Genomic DNA, 23,209 nt, shown 5'->3' with positions numbered 1-23,209 from the left:
AGTGAAATAGCGTAGGTAAGAAAATTGGAGGAAAGTTTGAAATAAAGAAAAAAAAAGTGAAAAAAAGTGAACTGTAAAGTAATAAAATAAACATTGACCAAATTAAGCTCAATAAAACTCATTGAATGCTCCCAAAAAGAAAAAAAAAACTCATTGTATGGTAAATGAAATTTGAGCCCTTTCATGCCAATTATTTACAGCATAAGGATTATGAGAATAATAAATTCAATTGTTATTATTTAGTTAAATTTATGGGTTGATAACTAGAGGTCTAGCAAAAAAAAAAATAGAGGTCTAGAAAATAATTCTCATAAATTCACTCAATTTAATGGTTTGCTAATTGAAACATCTGACTTTTCTGGTTTGCATTAAAATGGGTGGTTTTTTTTTTTAACGTTTGTGAGTTGAAAGATTGGACGAACTCGAAAATCAACCGAGTTGATGTATATTACTATATGCTTTTAAAAGAATATTATCACCAAATAGTTTAGTTTTAAAACATTAGTATCATCAAGTGAGTATAAGGATTATATTCTATTATTCTTCTCCTTTTTTTTTAACTCTCTCTCTCTCTCTCTCCAAATTGTTTTTAACTTTACAACTGCATTGTACCATCCTAAAGTGTAAAAATACCAAACAATTAAAGAAAAATAGGCTAAAAAACATGTGTGGTGTTTATCATGTGCGAGTTGAAACACAGCACTATGTTGGTTTCAAAAACTCCTGAATAATATGGTAATGTAAAAAATCCTTGCCTTGACAATTTTAGATATAGCAGTCCAAAATGGTCTTGCTTAAGAATAACTATAGCTACTTCAAAACAAAAAAAAAATTTAAAAAGTAATTAAATTTTATGAAAATGCCTAAATAATTGAAAATTATGACATGACAATGGCCCAAACGATGTACACAAACGTGAGAATAGTTAAAAACAAGGAAGTTGGTTATTTTTTACTTTATTTTTTGACTTACTTAAGCAATATATGCAAACGTGAAAATAGTTAATAATAAAAATAAATAATTTTTACTTTGTTTCTGCTCATAAACTTGGGTATCTTATAAAATATCATTTTGCTTGAAAGAAATATGTAGTTCACTGTTCTAAATCGCCAACATGCCTAGTCACCACAACTTACTTTCTTTAAATTATTAAAAATTAGCTTTAAATTATTTACTTTCTCTCTTTTTATGATTTATGTCAAACTTTTAATAGAATACTTATTGAGCTGAAAAGGCTTTTATAGGTTGAGAGGTAGAAAAAAATTTCTAGCTACTACTTGTTAAATACCTAGATCAAATAATTTTCACCATGCATTTAGAATAGACTTTAGTGGGAGCTTATCACTATGTAATGTTTGCATTATTCTCTTCAAACACCAACCAAATGGCAACAATGGAAAAGGAAATAACGGGAAGAAAGATAGACCAAGGTCTAATAGTTCAAAAGAAGCAGAAGTAAAAAAGAAAAAAAAAAGTGAATCAACGTAAAATGCAAGAAAGGAAATAACAACATACAAAAAGGAAAATAGGAAAAAAAAAAAGGGCAGTGAAGCAGCTGATTTTAGAGGCCAAGGAAAACCTGAGCTCCACAAACAAATTTGATCTTACTCCATATGCCTATATCCCCTCAATGGCCAAACCACTGGCTCACTCCTCACTCCACTCTTTTCCCTCATCATCTTCTTCAACCTCATCATCTTTTTTATGTCCCATAACGGTATGCTCTTCTTTTCCCACTCAATTGCTGACAAACTCAGAAATCTCAATTCTTTCCTCAGTTTCCTCTTGTTCTTCCAAGCTCCAGTTCATTCCACACCACTCCACTGCTACAACTACAACACTAAAGCATCCAATTTTGCTCTTCACTGCCCTTGATACGCCCCCTGTTGATACCCAATCCTTTCTTGCCACTGTTAGTGTCTTGGCTGCCATTGTTCTCTCCCTATTTCTTGGCCTCAAGGTTGCCTTTTTGTTGATTAAATTTGTTATCTTTTTGTGGTTTCTGCTTGATTTAGCTTCATATGCTAATTAGGCAAAAGGGTCGTTCTTTTTTTAACACTAAATTTTCTTCATGCTTTAGGATTATCTAGTGCAGCTTGAAATTATAAGCATACTGTTTTTGTTTCTTTTGCTAAAAAGCTGTTATTTTTGTGGTTTTGTAGGGGGATCCTGTTCCTTGTGACAGGTGTGCTGGAAATGGTAATCTCTTTTTCTTGGAACGAAATTCTTTATACATTAGTATACGTGCATTTAGTCTGCACAATTGACTTGTATGTAGATTGCAAGTGAATTTTTATGTGTAATTTTACATTATTGTATTAAAAACTGGTGTTTTCGTTTATATGCACAAAAAATCTAATGCAGATTGGCAGGAAACTTTATAAGTCAAGTCAAGTCGAGAGTTAAGTTTCGAGACATGCTCTCTCTCTCTAATGTCTTATTTGGTGTTCCCACAAAGGTGAAATTTTTTGGTTTTTCTGGTCGAGCAATGCTGATGATCACTGCAGATTTTGGTTGGCATGTTTTGTGTGTAAGGCTATGAAAAGTGGAAATCAAGCATCTCAATGTCAAAATATAAGCTACTCTTTTGCTTTCTGATTAAAAAAGCAAAAAAGAAAGAGAAGAAGTAAATAGGGAGGTAGAATTTTTCAGGAATCTTTTTAACCAGATGTGATTTAAAGGTTTATAGCCTGAAGTTCTGCTTTTTCATAATATGAAAAATCTATGTCCAATGAGAAGAAATCTCTTAAGTCTGTTAAAGAAACAGTGAAATTGAAAATAAACTTCTAAGTGCAGATTGTGGAATATTAATCTGGTATTACTTCGTTCAAAAGTGTGTCTGTATTAATCAGATATATGCTTTTAGAACAGTGTCAAAATGAGCATCTTTAATTTGAGGAATTGACGTACAATTGATTCACGAATTTCCAACTGATACCATATTGGAAATTTTAGCTACTTGGCTCTAAGACTGTATGAATGGTTACATTCCAATTGACAGAATTCATAGTAATTCGTTTGGTACATAAAGAAGACCATGTTTCTCTCTTTCTCGGATGGTGCTTAGCTTCAACTGACTCAACAGAATATTGCCTGAGCTGCTCCTTTTGCAAAAATAGACTGATAGAGGCACCATGTGGAATCAAAGTGACAACCTAATAATCAGAAGTTGCAAGGCTTCAGAAACTGATTTCCAAGGGTGAGGAATGGGTAGGATGGTGTAAGACGAAGGTCAAGAATGAAGATCATACTTTGTCCCTTGTTAGCACCATAATCCTTGAGATGGTATTTAAAGTTGTACCTACCTTAACCTTTCAAAATTGCTAATTGAACAGGATTTAAGTAACTCTTTTTCACCTTTGGTTAAGCATAAGCAAAACGAAAATAGAGCTGCTACAATTCAATTTGGGAGTTTTTAAGTCAATTTACTAGTTTAATATCCTCTATGATGTGCGTTTGCATAAGTCATACTGGATTGCTGTTTCACTACTTGCTTCTGAGTGATTGACAAAATACCACTTGGTTTCTTTTTGGGCAATTTTAGGCTCTCCTAACAATATGTTATGTAGTTGACTCCAAGGATAAAGGATTAAGATTTGGAGCATATTTTATGAGTATAAACTTCTAATTAGATTCATAAACCTAACTAGAATATTAGAAAGGTCTGTTTGTTCCAGGTGTACATAGTTTGACTTCAACAAGCACATAGGGAATCCTATTTTGACATTGGCCCTATGAGATGGCTCTTTACAGATTCTAGATTAAACTATCCTATTGCTGACCCTTAGCCCTCTGTATCTTTGTATAAAGTTCAAATATGAACCACCAAGTCATTTGCCTTATTGTTTATGTCTATCAAACTCAAGTGTCCAATCACATATGCGCCGGTGGCCAGACACATGGAAACACTTCTCAACCACCATCTAGAAGTGTAACTAAATCAATCATCTTGACTCTCTTACTTACAGCTTCCGTCACCAAAGTATAAGCAAAGTCATTTTAAGTGCCATATGGTATACTGAGGCACTACCCGGGAAAGTGAAGAAGCAGAAATCAGATGACCTGATAGCGTCAACTACATTACAAGGTGTACATACTCGATCATAATATATCAAGAGGAGTTTAACTGGTGGAAGCAAGTTGGGATAGTTAGGCAAAAGTACATGTTGTTTCTGGAATGTTTGAGCGGTGGTGTTGCTCTGCAGCCCACAGACTCTTAGAATATAGTGGTACTGGACGAGTTATTCCCCTTAGCTATTCCCTTATTATGGTTTCATTTGACCAATTACTTGTCCTTTATGAGTTTTGTATTATTGCCCTTGAAGGATTTATTTAGCTCAATGCATTTTTAAAATTTTCCAATCAGTTAAAACCTGGTATATACATAAGTGGATCGAATTATGTTAGGGTCACCAATGAGTACGTAATCACGCTCTTGTTTGGCTTGAAGACTTCTGTGAATATCTGTAGTCCTTTTGGATTTGAAGCCATGATGATTTCAGATACTTGTTGATAAATGGTAGTGTTCATTACGTGTTAGTAGTCATTTCCCCCATAGCTGATGAACTATTCTTTGGTAATTGACGACAGGTGGTACCAAATGTGTCTTCTGCAATGATGGTAAGATGAAAATGGAAACAGGGCTGGTTGATTGCAGGGTCTGCAAGGGTGCAGGTTTGTTACTTTTCAACTGTGTATGACAATTAATATTTCTGATCATTAACAGGTCTAAGAATACATTGTTTGTAAACTTGATATTGTTGCATTTTTATCACTTCGTGTTGTTAAGCTAAAGTTATCATTCTACAGGTTTGATACTGTGTAAGAAGTGCGGAGGCTCTGGATATGCAAGACGTTTGTAAAGAACTTTAGAACCCCCAGAATTGCTTTCTCCCCTTGTAATTGCTAATATGGAAGATAATGTCATATCCCTAATTCATTTATTCAAGACTATCTTCTTAGCATCTTTACTGGTCCACTTAACAGTTTCCATCTCTCTTTTTTTTTTTTGTTCCCTTTTTTTTTGGGTTTTTTGGGGGGTAGGGGGCGGGGTGTTAGTATCATTTTTATCTACACTTCCTGACTTGGTCAATATGTATGATTTGTATGGCATATTATCACCTGTCTGTTGCTATAGGACACCCAAAAAGGTGGAAAAATTGTACTGAAAGTGGGAAAATAGTAGTCCAGGTAATCGATCAGTTTCTCTTTTGGGAAAATTCTATCAAGTTAACAACAGAAACAGAAACAGGAGCTGAAAGCCGCAAAGACTCTCGTGGATTGTTTCTGCCCTCCATGTTTCAACCGTAAGCCATTAACAATTGCAGACAGCTACTTATGCATCTCACTTGGTCTTGTATCACGTTCTAGATCAACCTGTGTAATCCCACAAAACATGGTATTTGGTAGCATTTTACTGCCTTCTTCCTTCTAGTCTTGCTACAATTTCCAACCTTATTAAGCTCCAGCCTTTGGTGGTTAGGATGGAATGATGTTTCCATTTGAAACAATAACACAGCACCATCCAAAATGAACTTGTATCAAGACTTATGTGCTATATTTTCCCCCAAAAAAAGAAAAAAAAAAGAAGGAAAAAGAAACAGACTTATATACTAGATCGTATATGTATGTATGGATTGCATAATTTGCATTCAAAGACATCTAATTATTGTTTGGGAGCTTACATGCAAAGACAACTAATCATCCTCATTCTAAATCAATTGACAAACATCTACTTTTACAGAAGGTTGGTAATAAAAGCAAAAGCATATTACATCCACTGTATATTGGATCCACGCTAGCCAGCCAGGAAGAGTTCAATTCTGTCACCATGTTATTTTCAAGACATAAAATGAACCCAATCAGCTGCCGTATTTACTCTGTCATTTATGAAGAAATCACTTATCACTTTGCCATCCATTTGTCTAGATAAGATGGAAATCCTAGCCATATCATTACCTAACTGATAAGATGGAAATCTTAGCCATACAATTACCTAAGTTTCCATCTGACAGGCCTGCCAGCTTTCTATTCTGCTGCCCATGAGCAAAGACTAACATGTAGGCCATCTTTTAAAAAGAGTCTTATAATGGTTATTCTCATCCACTCTCCTCCGGCCACCATGATACGAAGAATGTTATATTTTCCATTTTAAATTTAAGAAAGTTGCACATTTGTTTCATAATAGTACTAAAATTTAAATAATTTACCATTTTTTTGAACCATAAATTCACTATTTTGCAAGGTAATTACATTTCGTCGCAATTTTAAAAGAACCAATCTAGAAATGACTTGGATAGAGAATCAATTCGGCTTCAACAAAAGAGCAAAACTCAAAACACCAAAAGAAACACGTCAAAAAATTGAAGCAACAAACCAATAGAAGAAGCATAGAACTCACAAGTGATTCAGCAATTAGCCTTTTGGTTCAAGTGGAAGACCAAGCTTTGTCTTTAATCCTGTCCATTATTTCTGGCACCACATTAACTCAGAATTTGCTTACATAAACATTTCCAACCTAATCCACAAATATCCTAAAACGAAATATATTTCACAAACTAAAATGCCAACAAAAATTCCAATTCAGCATGATCAGTAGTTGAAACCCTTTTGTCCTACTAAACCACTAGGACTTTCATCAATACTATTTAACCCCCACCTATTTTTTGATAACGTAAAAAATTCTTCCTAGTAATAATTTTTCTGTCAGACAATTTATCAAACATGTCGGATACGGCTATTCCTGAGACTCCGCCGGCTGCCTCTGCCGCTGCCACCGAACCGTATGAGGTGGACGAATGCCGGGGAGCCCTCCGAGTCTATAGCGACGGCTCAATTGTCCGGTCCACCAAACCAAGCTTCGAAGTGCCTGTAGAAGACGACGGCTCTGTGCTCTGGAAGGACGCCTTTTTCGACCCAGAACGCAATCTTCAGCTCCGGCTATACAAGCCGGCTACAGCGACGTCGTCGAAGAAGCTCCCGATCTTTTACTACATTCATGGAGGAGGGTTCTGCATTGGCTCACGTGCATGGCCCAATTGCCAGAACTACTGCTTCAGGCTGGCTAAGGAGCTTGAAGCGGTGATCATATCTCCTGACTATCGGCTGGCGCCGGAAAACCGGCTTCCGGCTGCTATTGAAGATGGGTTCATGGCAGTGAAATGGCTTCAGGCCCAAGCCGTGGCTGAGGAGCAGGATACATGGCTCACTGATGTAGCTGACTTTGGCAGTGTGTTCATTTCGGGTGACTCGGCTGGTGGAAATATATCTCATAACTTGGCGGTTAAGCTTGGAGCCGGCTCACCTCAGCTGGCACCGGTTAGAGTAAAGGGCTATGTTCTTCTGGCTCCTTTCTTTGGCGGGACTGTGGTTACCAAGTCCGAAGCTGAAGGGCCACAAGATGCATTCTTGAATTGGGAGCTCATTGACAGGTCAGCTGGCTGGCTAATTATGCAGCACTAATTTCATATTTTTTGGAATACATTAATTCAATAAAAATGCACTAAATACTCTCCCTTTGGCTAATTAGACACATAATGATATTTTTTGATAAATTACAAATTTTTATTAAGGGTTTTTGTGATTTTCCAAGATTACCTCATACATGTTTAAACAAAAATAAAAAGGTTGTTTTTCAGTTATATAATAAATATAAAATAGATCACTTTTTACGTTTTTATCGATTCTCATATTACATAAACTTGAACGGGTCAAAAGTGATGCAAAGTAGTAGTTGTAACGTGTCATGCCCGTCGAAAGCGACACAAAGTGATAGCGATTGTAATTGTTTAAGGAACTCATGATTAAGATTTGATAACTTTTACATACAGATTATGTGAATTCCTTGTTTGAATTGCAAGTTTTCGTAGAAAAATTTTCTCGACACATTTTGTAATCACTTTTTTACCTCACAGTATATTTTTCTACAAAAACTTGCAATCCAAATGGGTAAATTTTGTGATTTTGTCAAGTGCAACATCTTGAATTTCGTAAGTTATATGTATTGTTATTTTTGATTGATGAATTAGGTACTGGAGGCTATCAGTACCGGCTGGGGAGACTACTGACCATCCACTAATAAACCCATTTGGACCCTTAAGCCCCAACCTTGAAACAGCTGATCTTGATCCAATCCTGGTGGTTTGTGCAGGAAGTGATTTATTGAAAGATAGAGTTGAGGAGTATGCAAAGAAGTTGAAAGGGTGGGGAAAGAAAGTTGAGTATGAGGAATTTGAGGGACAGCAACATGGGTTTTTCACTATAAATCCCAACTCTGAACCTTCCAAGAAGTTGATGGGAATCATTAAACAATTCATTACTGAATATTCTGCCTAAGTAATCAATAATGTTTGATGAGCTTGAAACGAAGAAGAAAAGAAACAGTTGAAGCCTCATTTGTGTTTATCAATTGTAGGTCTTTCAGTAGCCCCCACGGGTTGCTCGGCTGGGTTTCGCGTTCTTAGTTAAGGCGCCGGTCCTGGTTTCGATTCCGAAGCTGGACAGCCTGGGGTATCTTCCTGAGGATCGATGGGGCCTGCTCTCCTCAGGGTTAGAGGAATAGTCGGGTGTAGGCCCGGATACCTCTAACGAAAAAAAAAAAAAAATTGTAGGACTTTCAGTTCATGTCATGTGTTCCGTAATTGCTCAAATAAATATATCATGTTTTAAATTTGTGCCAAGGAATTATAGGCTCCATTAGTGTTTTGTCTCTGACTTGTGCTTTATCTCAAGTTTCATCACCTTACAAATGATATTAAGTTGGAGCTACACAGGAATCAATTGACTAAACAACATTTTCTTTACTCGAAGAACAAGTTCATTTCAAAATGACGTTGAAATGTTGATCATCGATTTAAAATACAAAAGCATTCAAAGAGGAAAAAAAATAGATAAATACTGCAACTTATTCATGGGTACTAGTTGTCCCTTTCCAAATTCACAACTTTATATGATGATTATTTAAGGGTAAGTTTGACATTTCGAAATTTCGAACACATCTATTTCACAACATCACTAAAAAGGTCAATAATTATACAACCTTTTATGTGATCATGATGTTGTTGAATGCTGTTTTGTATATTAACTCGTTCTTGATGGCACCAAGGATACCATAGTGCATATGATCTTTCCTTTAAATAGTAGTTAGCCTACTGCCAGAACAAATTAGGTATGTTTGGTTATCAAGATTTGCAAAAAAAAAAAAAAATCAAAATTTGTTCTGCTTACATCATAAACACAATTTCCAACCACTTTTTTTTTTTATCTTTCACATATATCATGTCACAAAAAGTGCTACGGTAATTATTTCAAATAAATATTTCAAAATAACCTCCCTGCCAAAACAAATGTTTTCAAGGTAAATAATATTTGACACTCGCTAACGAAGAATGTAAAAGTTTGTGTGAAATAAATGTAGAATTTTTTGTGACATGAATTGTCAATAACAGAAAGTTCATAGACAATCTCTATGAGTTATAAATTTCCATTTAGGTTAATCATTTAAGTCATTTGCCACGCAATGTATATAGGTGATTGTCATAGTTCATGAAGAGTTGTTCTCCCCTTGCATGACATCCACAATTTGGTTCTTTTTTTTTTTAAATTAATTTTTCTTTTGGATTTATTTTACTAAACTCTTCCTTCTTGTCACAACACTAGCACAACTCATTCCTAGCCTAGGGAAAAAGACCAAAGAATTGGCAATAGAAGTGAAAACAACTAAACAAGTATCATAAACATTGTCAATCTTTTTTTGCTTTTTAATACAAGCTCACCATTTCAACAATAGAAATTATTTTACTTATTCACTTTTGGTCTAACACTGATCTCTCCAATGATTCATCTCCTTCGATTAGATTTCAAGCCTGTGATGGTGGCAAGCAATGGTGGTGTGATGTGCAGGCATGACAAAATGTTTACATATTGGATTTTTTTTTTTTTTTACTTTTTAATCAAATAGCTAAATTGAAACTTCTAAAATAAACTGAATCATTTGATATAAATCTCAATGGGTTAGATGTGATTTAAAGGAAAGATTGGTTGAGGATTATTGATGATGGATGCACCGAGGATTCTGGTTCAAAAAGGAGAAATGACTAAGGACGATGAAGATGAAGAAGAATTAAGAGAGAGAGAAAGAAAGGAAAGATAAAAAAAAAAAACAATAAAAGATTTTTTTGGTAGATAATTGTATATCAAAGGGAAAAAAATTAAAGCACGACCTATTTAATAATCCCTTTATGAAACACGCTATGAAATATGACAAAAATGATTGTGGGGGTATCATTATAAAAAGTGAAGTGCGATTAACATTTTTTGACGTCATGGTATAATTTTTTGTAATGACACTCTCACTATATTTTTTTATCATATAGTTTAATAAATAAAAATGATAAAAAGAGTATCATTATAAAAAGTGGATTGCAATTAACATTTGCAATAAATAAAAAGCCATTATCATTAATCAATAGAGGACACAATAATCTGCCCCACTTGGCTGTAGGCCTGTCAACGGGTCGGGTCTAGACCCGGATCCAGACCGGATCCGTGAAATTATTGCGGGTATGGGTAGGGATTTAATTCCGTTTTCTGGATCCGGATCCGGATCCGTTTTGTCAAACAAAAAAACGGGTCGGATATGGAATATAGTATTCCGACCCGTATTAGACCCGGATCCGGATATAAATGAATTAATAATTTAAAAAATATATATTTATCAATATAATTTGATTAGGGTGATGTATTTTAATAAAATTAATTTGATTTCTTTTCTTATTTGGTTTTTTCTTTGCATTAGTTAGAAATTAGTTTATAAATATATTTTTTTCTCATTTTTATTAGAAATTATAAAATTTGGTAAATTTGTTCGGGTAGACCCGGATCCGGATCCGGGACCCGCCGGATCCGGATCCGGAACATAGAATAAAAGACCCGTCGGGTAAACGGGTCGGGTCCGGATCCGGGATAGTAATTCGGGTCCGGGTCCGGAATAATGAATTCCGGCCCGGACCCGGCCCGTTGACAGCCCTACTTGGCTGCACCTTCTTGACTCGCATGATTCAAAATTTCACATTAAAAAAACAAAAAAAAAAAAAAAACCTCTAACGGTTCTCTTTTACTCCCCTCCACATTTGAATTCCATCCCGCATCCTAACCGTCCATCTCCTTCCTCCTCCACCGTCCGATCTTCCCTCTCTCAAAATTTTCCCCCTCTTTCAAATTCCAACGCCTCCATTTCACACTCCCCATTTCGACTCCCAAACAACAAAATCCTCTTCACAAACTATCCCAAAAATTTTCCTTTAATCTTTTCCATTAATCCAGATTTTGCTAAACCCTAATTCTTCTTTAGTTCTGAATTTGCTGAGAAAATGCCATTGTTTTCTGATGCAGCGAGCGCGATTAAGTCCAGATTCAGATATCACGACCATGCTTCTTCATCCTCGTCGGAAGTTTCGTCGGCGATGCCGGCAGTTAAGAGCACCCCGGATCTGATGTTTAAGTCGGCGACGAAGGAAGCGAACTCCCTGACGATTAGGAGTTTCAGCGAGAGTGGTTTTAATGATGATGATGATTCCAAAACTACGCCGTTCGTTAGGAGTTTCGAGTTTCACGACGACCCCTCCTTCTGGAAGGAGCAGAATATTCAGGTACTGATTATCTAGGTTTTCACATTCATTTTCAATTCTTTTTTTGCTGAATTTCAACTGATATTGATGAAGCTGAGGTAAAAGATTTGAAGCTTGGATACTGAATAGAATATTTCTTTAGCAAGCTCCAGACTTTAAGAACCGATTGCAAAATTTGGACTTGGCTGTAATGTGTAACAGTTTGGTGTTGTACTTAATGCGTTGAAGGTTGTACCTCATCAACTTGTTGCCTGAGGAGATTCTCAGGCAAGAAGGATTTGAATTGCTAAATATTTCCCTGTTCGTTGTCGGAAATAGAAATTGCGGATTATGATAGTTGGCTGATTTTATTTTAGAAGAGAATTTGATAGACTTCTCATAATTCTTTGTTGCTAGCTAAGGAAAAAACTAGAGAAATCATTCATTGTGTACTAAAAGTTTTAAACTGCTCATTCAATTAAATAAAATATGAAATTTTAATAGCTAACTCAAATAATTTGAATATTAAGCAGAATAGTCGATGAGCTCAAAAGTTTGTTGAAAATTTATGTTTTGTTAGCTATTCTTCAACGAGCTTAGGAAGGAGACACCAAGCTAATGGACATCTGTAAATCTTGAATAGTTAATACTAGTAGGAAGTGGATTATCCTTAGAGTTGAGAATAGTTAAGTATAAAGTATGTGGCAACTGTTCCAGAGTTCAATTTATGCTCAAACGTTATAATTAAGTTCAGGTTTTACTCATTTTAGGTCAGTGTTTTTATATTTATCTCGATAATGTGCAGGTTATTATAAGAATTCGTCCTTTGAGTAGCTCTGAGATATCATTGCAAGGACATGGCAGATGTGTCAGGCAAGATAGTTCTCAGGCAATTACTTGGACAGGACATCCTGAATCACGTTTTACCTTCGACCTTATTGCAGATGAAACTGTTAGCCAGGTAAATATTTCTTTCATGCTACTATGTCTATTTGTTCACATTTGTTCCTTATGTCTTCTAACCTTTTTTTTCTGTTTTTTTTGAACATATATGTTAACAGGAGATGCTATTTAAAGTGGCTGGGGTACCCATGGTGGAAAATTGCATGGGAGGCTACAATAGTTGCATGTTTGCTTATGGCCAAGTGAGTCAAGGACTCTGTGATTATTCGTTTCATTTCTAATTCATTCTGGATAACTTTGTCAGTAGCTAGATACAAGGTTAGGCTTCATGGCATTAATTAGAGATGATCCAAGTTGGAGTCCCAGTTTCAAAATAAACAAGCTTCTGGTGAAAATTGCATAGGAGACCACTCTTTTCCAATGTTTGCTTGGGATGAGTCAGTTAATGGACTCTTGCTTTTCACTTTTTTCCTCTAGTAAAAAGAAATCATAGTTCTTTTTTTCCTCATTAGAGGACTCTTGCTTTTTTTTTTCCTTTTTTTTCCACTAGTAAAAAAAACATCCTAGTTGTTTACTCTGCCACCAATTGTATACTTTCTTACTTTATGCAAAAACTTGTGGAAATTTTTATTTTGAAGTAAAATTTTAGGTCATTAATTATGTCTGAACTTAGATATTCTTCACAATGAAGTTATTTAGCAGTGAACTTTGTGTTTTCTTTTAGTTTTGTCTAATTGATACAAGAATTTTAATTTCCCTTTGTTTTTCTTTCCAAAAATAGACTGGAAGTGGGAAAACTCACACGATGCTTGGAGATATAGAGGGAGGAACCAGAAGACATAGCGTCAACAGTGGGATGACACCTAGAGTGTTTGAGTATTTGTTTTCAAGAATTCAAAAGGTGCATTAAATCTGTTTTAGATGCATCTTCAGCATACATGGGTTATTGGCTTCTGTATTTCGACTGATGGATGAGTTCCCTCAATCATATGATTTTATACTGGGGTACATTAAGGTTTTAAGCAATTAAATATTCCTTTTTAGAGTTTTTAATCAACTTGAGTTTGATTGCAAGAGTATATTTCAGAAATGATTAATCTTGTTCTAGAAGTCTCACATGCTACTTGTTTTTGACTTGTCAAAACAATTATGTAAGTGGTGAAATATCCTACTAATGAGGAAAATCTCTATTCATTTGCTATCACAAATATCAAAACACAGTACATTCTTCTAGTTGTAAACTTATTCATGTGCTTGTGACTTATCTTTCGTGCATTGCCCTCATGCAAATGCAGAGCACATTAATATGGAAACAGCTAGATAGTTCCATTTGGCTTTAACTTTAAATGGCATATCAACTTGTAAGGTTGAGGTTATCATCAAAATATTCAGAGTGTTAAGAGATCCACATTATTCATCTCAACTTACAGTTTTTTTGCTTCTACAGGAAAGGGAGGCACTGAGAGAGGAAAAACTAAGATTTACTTGCAGATGTTCTTTTCTAGAAATATACAATGAGCAAATTCTTGATCTTTTGGATCCTTCCTCTGTGAATCTACAGGTTTTTGACAATTTATAGCACTCTGATGTCATTTTTTGTGGAATTTCACATTTATCACAATCCTCTCCTGTGAAATGACAACTTAAGAGAGCTTTGATTGGCTTGGCAGATAAGAGAAGATAATAAGAAGGGAATTTATGTAGAGAATCTTACTGAGGTAGAAGTGACAAGTGCTCGAGATGTGATTCAGAAACTTCTTCAGGTAAGCCATGACATGCCTATGATACATGTTATAAGTTCTTAGTCTTATTATGGCAAGATTGATTGTTGTACTATACCCTGTTCTCTAATTCAAAGTGTGGATTGGTATATACTTCTAGATTGTGACCCTGTTACGAAGTTTCCCTAATAAAGGAAATGGGTAAATCTAAATTTTAATTCTTACACAACAAAAAGTATTGCTCTGCTGTAGGAACTGAAGTATCCTTCATTTTTGTACTATGTTTGTCATAATTCTGGGTCATGCTGCTGTAGAAAGACAAAAGTGGTTTTACAGATTTATAGACTGGAGCAGGTCATGATGTCTAGTGATGGATTTCTAACAAAATAATGAATAAACAAAACTTCACCCTTCCCACCCTAGTTTATTGTTCCCTTGAAGATAAACTTTGCTAGGAAGTGTACAGGGTTTTGTCCAAGATTGCGATCAGTTAAAACATCAGACAGCTTATTATCCCTTTTAGGTTCTAAAGGTGTAGCATTTTACTTTGTTATTTTCATTTTGTCATAATTTAGTAAACTGCAGGATTTGTCCTACATTCTTGTTCACCAGAGTTTCTCTAACCTGGTAATTTGCAAATTGCATTTATCCTTTCTGCCTGTGAATATCATCCAGGGGGCAACAAACAGAAAGGTTGCTGCAACCAATATGAATCATGCTAGCAGTCGTTCACATAGTGTGTTCACTTGTACGCTAGAAAGCAAGGTAACAATAATACAATTCTTGTTTTTGCTCTATTTTTCTTGGCTTGTTATAAATAAACTTTCAATTTAACAAATGTAACCTATTTGCTTATTTCTTTCGTTTCAGTGGGAATCACAAGGTGTAACTCACCATAGGTTTGCACGGCTTAATCTTGTTGATTTAGCTGGTTCTGAGAGGTACATAAACAAAATGGTGGACAAGATTTTTTTCATTTGAGTAATGATATAGCATTATATGGAGATTCAACTATTAATCACTATGTTAATCTTACAATTACAGGCAAAAGAGCTCCGGTGCAGAAGGCGAACGTTTAAAGGAAGCTACCAACATCAACAAATCTCTTTCCACATTAGGGTTGGTGATGCTCATATCTTTAATATCCTTAATTTTTGACAAAAGAGCTGTTGAAAATTTACAGTGCTGTTCCCTGTCCACATATTCTTAGTTTTGTTCTTTTTATTATACCTTTGAATATTTAACTCATTATGGGATGCACAGGCTTGTGATTATGAACCTTGTGAATGTATCCAATGGAAAGTCACTTCATGTTCCTTATAGAGATTCAAAGCTCACATTTTTGCTTCAGGTAAAAACAACTAGCATTTAACTCATATTCTTCCTGCATGCATGCTTGTACAGAGTGATTGATGTGCATGCTGATTGAAGTTCAATAAATAGGTGCGATTGTGACCATATTACTGCAGCCAAGTCAATTTAGATCACATAAAATCGAGAATCAGTTTTTTTAGATTTTTTTTTGTAGTGCAGTTAAGTATTGATTTTCCTTTTCCTTTAGAGTTATTTATGGCTTGATATCTAATATCAACACTAGTACATATTCAGATGAAATGACAGCATAAATGTGTCTAAAGTATCATTTCTGAATGGTAGAAATAATGGTCATCAGCAGTGAGAAGCTTCATTTAACTATACATTGCTTATAATGGTAGAAATGATTTTTATTTCTCTGATGGTTTGCCATCTGGATTATTTTATTTCATTTATGCACTGGTTTTCTCAGATTTCCTTGTGCAGGCCATTTGTTGCTTGTGTCATTTCGCATTTTGTACAGATCTTGATATTGTGTTTGTACTAACTGGAAATGCACAAATATTGTATTAGTACAGATCTGATTATTCCCTGTGTTTCAGGACTCACTGGGTGGAAATGCAAAAACAAGTATCATTGCTAATATCAGTCCATCTAGCAGGTTAGCAATCTGAACTAATATACTTGTGTGTCCTATGAACTTGTATATGATTGAAGAAGTTTCTTAAAGAGTATCTTAGGGCCGCAACACTTTCAACTGTTTAGCAACTTAATATGTTTTCTTTTATTCCTGTACTTTTACTCTGAATATTGATATGTTTGTTCTTAATGAAAAAAATGGTGCCTTGCAGCTGTTCACTGGAGACATTGAGCACATTGAAGTTTGCCCAACGTGCCAAATACATAAAAAATCATGTAAGCTGTACTCAGCTGGTTGCTTCATTTTGTTGTTTTTGAACTTAATCTCTTGCATGCGATAGTTGAGGTTTCCTATTCTAGCCCACCTAGTATGCCTATCGAAAGGTTGCCATAGCATGATGGTGTGGTGGTTACTCTCACACTTGTTTATCTAGACAGGAAACATTCCACTTGGAGTTATTAGTTTAACATAGAATTGACTGTAGAGTTACTTCTCTTTGATAGCTTTTTGGTCCCTTAACACAAATTGCATGTCATTAAATGCAATGGCTTATATTTACTGTGGCATACTTATTGTCTTGAAAAGGAAGGAGAACTATTAGTAGTTTAAAATGTGTCAGAACGAATGAATTGTTAGGATGCAACTTAACTTGATTGAAGATTTATTAAAAGAGCACAATCACTGTTGACTGAAGCTGACATTTTGTGTTTTCTGTTCTCTGTTTTATCTTTTTTTGATCTTTTCTGTTAATTATATAGGCTATTGTCAACGAAGATGCTTCAGGAGATGTTCTTGCTATGAGGATTCAGATCCAAAATCTGAAGGTATCATGCTCTGCAAAAACCTTGTTCATTCATCCTTCTTGTTGTGCAATTGACTTTTTGGTAAAAGCCATGAAAGAGTCTAATCCTATACTTTTTTTCGGTTTTTTCCCCCTAAAATTTGTGCAATGCTTGAGTCTGTAACCTATTCAGAGCAAGTTATTTGCTGTGAAACCCTTTGTTTTTCTGGAGATGCTTTCACTGTTGTAATTTCTTTAAGATGTAGTTAAATTTTGCCATAGCTGGTGTTCATCTGTGTGATGATTTTTTTACATTTGTTTGAAAAGGAAAATGATTTGTTAAGACTTAAGTGCCATAAATAGACAGAATGCTCGATTAAACATCTATGGTTTATGCCATTTTGGATTAATTTTTATTATCTGATACTGCTATTCTGTTTCTTATACTTTTCTTCAAAAATAGAGCTTATAAAATCATCAGAATTGGCAATTATCTTCGCCTAAATCTGCTGGATGATGGATGACTGTTATATCACTGTCAGCAACAGTTTCTTGGTATTATTCCGTACATTTTTATTATCTGCTTGCCTGTGGTTTACAGAAAGAAGTGGCACGTTTAAGGAGTCTAGCAAATGGAGTAGCTGAGAACCATGAAACTGATCCTCTGGCAGTATCTTTTCCCGGATCCCCTGGAAACTTTAAATGGGAAGGACTCAATGGTCTATCAAGTCCACTTACTTCTAACAAAAGAATGTCAACTGTAAGTACTGTTTCCTGATACTGAAGAGATTGCTAAAACCTGTTCTGAATATTGATAAAAGAGTTTATATTTTCAGAAGAAAGAGTATGAAGTTGCCCTAGTTGGGGCTTTCAGGAGGGAAAAGGATAAAGACATTGCACTAAAGGCCCTGGCTGATGAAAGTCAGGCTGCAATGAAGCTGGTATGTTTACTATAAACATCTTAAACTTCTGTTCTATCTGTTTCAAAAGGTCTGGGCACAGGTTCTGATGATGACAAATTGTCTAGAAAAGAAGATGACTTGATCTGGAAGTTTGTCCTTAACTTTTTTACAGAACTTTTTTGTTTCCTTTCATGAATTAGGCCAAACAAAGAGAAGATGAGATCCAAGGTCTCAAGATGAGATTAAGGTTTCGAGAAGCAGGAATAAAGAGACTAGAAGCTGTTGCTTCTGGAAAGATCTCAGCTGAGACTCACTTGCTAAAAGAAAGGGAGGAACATTTGAACGAAATAGAGGTCTTACGTGCTCAGGTTGATCGCAACCAGGAGGCGACAAGATTTGCTATGGAAAACCTGCGCTTGAAAGAAGAGATTAGAAGGCAAGCTTTTGTTGCTCTCTTTCTTTCAACAACTCATGGATGAACAGGCCAATCGTGTTTGATAGTTTTGACCAGGGACTTTTGAAAGTTTAGGAATCAAATGTTTAATTTTCCCTAGTTGCTTTGCATCACCTTAGGAATATCATGATCTACGTCTTCTTCTTTTTTTCTGAAGAATATGATTTAATTGTGTTCTATACTTGACAATGCAGATTGAAATCATTTTATGAGGAAGGGGAACGTGAAAGAATGAATGAACAGATAATGACTTTGCAAAACAAGGTAAATGCACGGCATGTCACCTTATTTTCTTATCTTAGTGTTGTATTTCTTTTATTTTTGATTCTGTAATGTTGCCTACGTTGCATGAAGCAATAAACACTAACATTGCAGTATCAAACAATCTTTAGTAGATTTCAACTCAGAAATTGAATTCTGGAAAGGGTTTTGAATTAAATCACCTGCTTTTTTCCCAAAATTGGATAATGCCATCTCTTGAATGAATTGGCTGGCCAAGAATGATAGAGTACTTATCAAGGTCGATATATTACTAGATTATTTTTATCTTTCTCACATCTCCTTTTCTCCCTATTTCCCATATCTACCTTTTCCTTCTTTGAACAGTCACAGATATCAGCTTCCTGTTATTGCTATTTAAAACTTAATGTTCATCATTAAAATTCGATAGCTTGGTCCCTTTGGGAAATGAGACAAACAACAACTAAAAACTAGAGAAACATGGAAGAATACTACTTACTCTGCGTTTACACAAATACATGTATATAGATAGATGTCCATTTTCAGAGCAAGGGAGCGAAAGATGTTTCCTAGTTTACTCCTGCCTTAGGAATTATAACATTTAGGGGCATTTTGGGACTCCTTGCTCTGTGTGTTTTACTATATTGGCTCACACTAGAATATAGCCCTTGTTAATTTTCTTGTGAATTGTAGTTGCTAGAAGCTCTGGATTGGAAACTCATGCACGAATCAGACCCGATTATTGTTCAGGTTAGTTTACACTTCTGATTTAGTTGGATTTGTCATTTATTTACTTTTTGGCCAGTGTAATGGGCCAGAGAAGGTCTCTAGCTTGTTTATGGCTACTATAACATTGTTCTCTATCTATGTCACACAGAAAGAAACCTCTGAGCCTACACTTTCAAGTGGTGACGATCTACTGCTTTCTAGTCATGTAAGACATATTGCACTTTTTTGTTAATTTCCTTTATTGTGAACTTTTCTTTACTGCTTCCTATAGTTGCAAAAGTAAGCAGGCTGGTAATTCATCAGCCTTTGGGTTATGGGTCCATTGGAAAACATAATACATATGTATATTTTTTGGATCACAAGTACCCACAAAGGCAATAGAAACTTTACCAATCAGCATTGCTACTCGGCTAAAAGAATGAGTTGTAACTTGTCAAATAAAGTTTACAGTTTTTCAGTAAAAAATCTTGACTAACAGACTGCACCAATTTCGTATAAAATATTTCGAATATAGGGCTCTGCATCACCCTGGCGTACATCGATCAATGAGGAGAATGAGTTCCTTCGTATGCAGGTAACTTTCTAGCAGTTTGAAAGCTCTGTTTTGCAAAATACACGCAACTAGCAGCATAACAGGGTTTATAGTTTATCTAGTTATTTGTTTGTCGAAACTTTTGTTCCATAAACTAAAAAAAGATTATGTAAACTCTATCAGGCCATTCAGAACCAGTCAGAACTGAATTGTCTTCAGAAGAAGCTTGATTGCTGTGTTGATGAAAAAGAAAAATTGCAGAGGTATATAGCTGCTCTCTGTTTTTCCCGAATATGGTCACCCATGTTATCTCTCGTTCCTGGATGACGGTGATACGTAATAGATTCTGGTGTTAGTATATAGTTGACCCGAACCTTCTGCCCTTCTTCGCTTTCAGAGTTGAATTTGGACATTTCTGATCCCATAGTACTCTTTTGGTGTCCAAAAATCTTGTAGGCATGTAGATGACTTGGTAAGACAACTAGAAGCTGAGAGGACTCAAGATGCACTGAGAAATCAGCCTGGTCTTCCTTCAATGGCCAAGAATCAGATACCCAATACTGCTCCACCTGAGCAGATAGAACTAAAAACAATGGTTGATGCCATTGCTGCAGCAAGCCAAAGGGAAGCGGAATCTCATGAGATGGCCATTTTCTTGTCCAAAGAAAATGATGAACTTAAGATGAAGCTAAAAGTATTAATTGAAGATAATAACAAACTGATAGAACTATATGAAGCGGCAGTTGCACAAAATCATGCTGATGGTAAGGAAACTCATAAATCCAAAGAGCGGATGGAAGAAGAACAATATCATGACAGCCAATTTGCTGGGGAGCAACTGGAGATGAATAAAGAGGTTCAGAATGTAAAGCATCAACTTCTGGAGATGCATGAAGAAAATGAGAAATTGATGGGGCTATTTGAGAAAGCCATGCAAGAGAGGGATGAACTTAAACGACTTCTGGCCTCCAATGAACAGAAAAGTGTTGAGAAAAGAGGTGAGTGTGACCGCCCAGTTGAGCTTGTTGAAATGTATGAAGAAAATCATCTGAAGCTTGAAGAATCTTTCATGCCTGTTGATGAGAATGTTACTTCTAACAAAACGGGTTTCCTCGAAACAATGATGGAGGGTGGACATCTTCTTAAGTTAGAAGATAATTCAATATCTGTTGATGCAAAAAGCTTGTTGGTGGAAAGTGGTTTGTATGAAGTAAATGTGCAGGATGCCTCCAGTGAATGTTCTGTTAGTAGTCAGGACAATGACAGGTCTGAAGATTTGACCTGTTCTGAGATCGCAAATCTTGCAGAGAATGAAGTTTCAGGGCAAAGTGCACAGCATAAAGTTGAAACAGTCATGCTAAATGAATCTGAATCTGTAAGAGGGGACCTACTTCCGAATGAAGCTGGTTCATCTGAATACAAAACCAGTTTGGGGCATCAGGAGTCTGGTGGTAGTCCAAAAGTAGATAACAGGTCAGCAGCAATTTGCTTGTCAGAAGATGTGAGTTTGTTTAGAAAGAAGCTTGTTGAAGCACAAGAGAAGATTTCAAACTCTGCACAAAGTTTGAGTATATTTGGTACGCTTGAGAGAGCAATCCTTGAGGTTGATCAGTTATCACAAGAAATTGGAAGGCTAGAAAATGGCCTACAGGTGAAACAACAAGAGTATGCATTATCGAAGGTTTGTTCTACAGAGATTCATGAGAGGAGAGTCATTCTTGACAAGAAGTTGGCAGCACTGAGATACTCTTTGTCGAGCTTCTCTTCATCAATTAGATATTTTGAGCTACGTGAAGATCAAGCAAGAGAGAAGTTGAGTGCTTCATCGATGCATCTAAACCAGAAGAAACAAGAATTGGCCCGTCTGCAAGCGTCTAAAGATCAAATGATGGATGCACATGTAAGAATAAAAAAATCTGAAATTGAAATGCAAAACTACCTGGCTGACCTGAAGTCGAAAGTGGAGGAAGAAACACGAAGACTAGAGAATGATAAGGTTCTCTTTGCCATAGATAATTTTGAAAAAACAGACGCCCGTCACTCACAGAGGAGTTGGCATCTGAGTGGTAAAGCAACTGAGCTTTTGAAGTCTGAGGAAGAGAAGACAAAATTGCAAAATCAAGTAAAGCAGACTCGGGAAAAACTTGGGCTCGCGAGAAAGGAAATTGAGCATATGAACCATAAACTAGGGAAGGTGGAGGTTGACATACAAGTTGTCAGTAATGAGATAGAAAATACTCTGCAGTCAGTGGAAGAGATGGGCAACAAGCTTCAGGGCATCATTAAAGAAAGAGAGATGCTTTTAGAGATGAAAGAAAATGGAAGGGATGAATTTGAGAACATGATACTCGAGTATCATCAACATATGTTTGAAACTGAACTAAAAGAGGAAGAATTGAGGATCTTGGATGAAGAGGTGCAGTCAGAATCAAGTAAAATAGAGGACTTAATGAGAGCAAAAGCAGTAGCAACGGAGAGAAAATCACAGTTGTTGGAGGCAATTGCTTGCCATTCCTGCTTTGTGTCTGACAAGATTGAGGAGGATCTTCATAGCATAAGGATGTCAGTTATGGAGTTGAATTCATTACTTAAATGAGTGTTGAAGGATTTGATAATTCTTTTGTTAATGCAGTTTCCTGACTGCATGATTTGCAAACCTGCTCAATTTTTTTTTTTTTTTGTTAATATGGATCGTCTCACCCCATGCTTGTTGTAATGTATTGCCCGATCTGAAGTTACCCTGACTTGTGCAAATTGTGCACTACTATAGGGATAATATCAGAAACCTTCCTTGAGGTTTCTCTTAATATCAATTGACACTCTTAAAGTTTTAGAAATATTACTTACCTTCCCTAATAATTATAAAAAGACTATGTTAAATCTCACTTAACACATAATTCACATATCAAATAAATGGGACTCAAAAATTAAAAAAAGAGAAACGAAAGTTGCTTTGTTCTTTTTTCCTTTTCTTTATCATTCTCTCTTACTATTTTTTGGATGATTATGCAGTATTTTATTTGTAAATTATAATAAATTGAATTTTGTTTATCTTTTATTTTTTGTGATTGTGATAAAGTGTGATATTGCTTATTTTGAATTGATTTTTATAATGATTAATACAATTTAACGGTTTGGACAAGGGTTGAATATGGAGAGTGGAATTGATGCAAGTGTATTTCTTTTCAAATATCTTTTCTATTTTTTAAATTTATATTTTTATGGGGTTTAGTATTATGATGTGGTACTACTGCAAGAGATTTTTTTTAAGGTAATGGTTTTCTTGAAGTGAACAAAGTGATTTAGTAATATTTTGATTTAGCAAGTGAAAGGGTAGTTTAGAGCTTTTAAAAGTTTTGTTACACTAATAATAAAAGTAAGAGAGGT

General features: G+C 35.5%; 3 protein-coding genes across 3 annotated transcripts; all 3 read left to right on the top strand.

Annotated features, from left to right (window-relative positions):
- Nucleotides 1-1,598: 1,598 nt before the first annotated feature.
- On the top strand, nt 1,599-4,964 carry LOC113780632. The gene is made up of 4 exons (XM_027326417.1): nt 1,599-1,960; nt 2,163-2,199; nt 4,591-4,674; nt 4,810-4,964. Exons 1-4 carry the CDS (start codon nt 1,631-1,633, stop codon nt 4,860-4,862), a joined length of 504 nt encoding a protein of 167 aa, XP_027182218.1. The 5' UTR covers nt 1,599-1,630; the 3' UTR covers nt 4,863-4,964.
- A 1,439-nt stretch (nt 4,965-6,403) lies between these two features.
- LOC113775618 (probable carboxylesterase 15) lies at nt 6,404-8,531 on the top strand. The gene is made up of 2 exons (XM_027320573.1): nt 6,404-7,430; nt 8,028-8,531. Exons 1-2 carry the CDS (start codon nt 6,724-6,726, stop codon nt 8,332-8,334), a joined length of 1,014 nt encoding a protein of 337 aa, XP_027176374.1. The 5' UTR covers nt 6,404-6,723; the 3' UTR covers nt 8,335-8,531.
- Nucleotides 8,532-11,273: 2,742 nt separating this feature from the next.
- LOC113751238 (kinesin-like protein KIN-12E) lies at nt 11,274-22,633 on the top strand. The gene is made up of 22 exons (XM_027295207.1): nt 11,274-11,648; nt 12,412-12,567; nt 12,668-12,751; nt 13,291-13,410; nt 13,957-14,070; nt 14,180-14,272; nt 14,906-14,995; nt 15,101-15,171; nt 15,275-15,349; nt 15,494-15,581; nt 16,147-16,205; nt 16,396-16,459; nt 16,943-17,008; nt 17,567-17,725; nt 17,802-17,906; nt 18,068-18,303; nt 18,516-18,585; nt 19,255-19,311; nt 19,439-19,495; nt 19,805-19,864; nt 20,006-20,085; nt 20,279-22,633. Exons 1-22 carry the CDS (start codon nt 11,370-11,372, stop codon nt 22,416-22,418), a joined length of 4,323 nt encoding a protein of 1,440 aa, XP_027151008.1. The 5' UTR covers nt 11,274-11,369; the 3' UTR covers nt 22,419-22,633.
- The last annotated feature ends 576 nt before the right edge of the window (nt 22,634-23,209 follow it).

The sequence above is a fragment of the Coffea eugenioides genome, chromosome 1, assembly GCF_003713205.1.
Source record: "Coffea eugenioides isolate CCC68of chromosome 1, Ceug_1.0, whole genome shotgun sequence".
Lineage (NCBI taxonomy): Eukaryota > Viridiplantae > Streptophyta > Magnoliopsida > Gentianales > Rubiaceae > Coffea > Coffea eugenioides.
The sequence above is the reverse complement of the archived record's forward strand: the minus strand, read 5'-3'. Positions and strand labels throughout refer to the sequence as shown.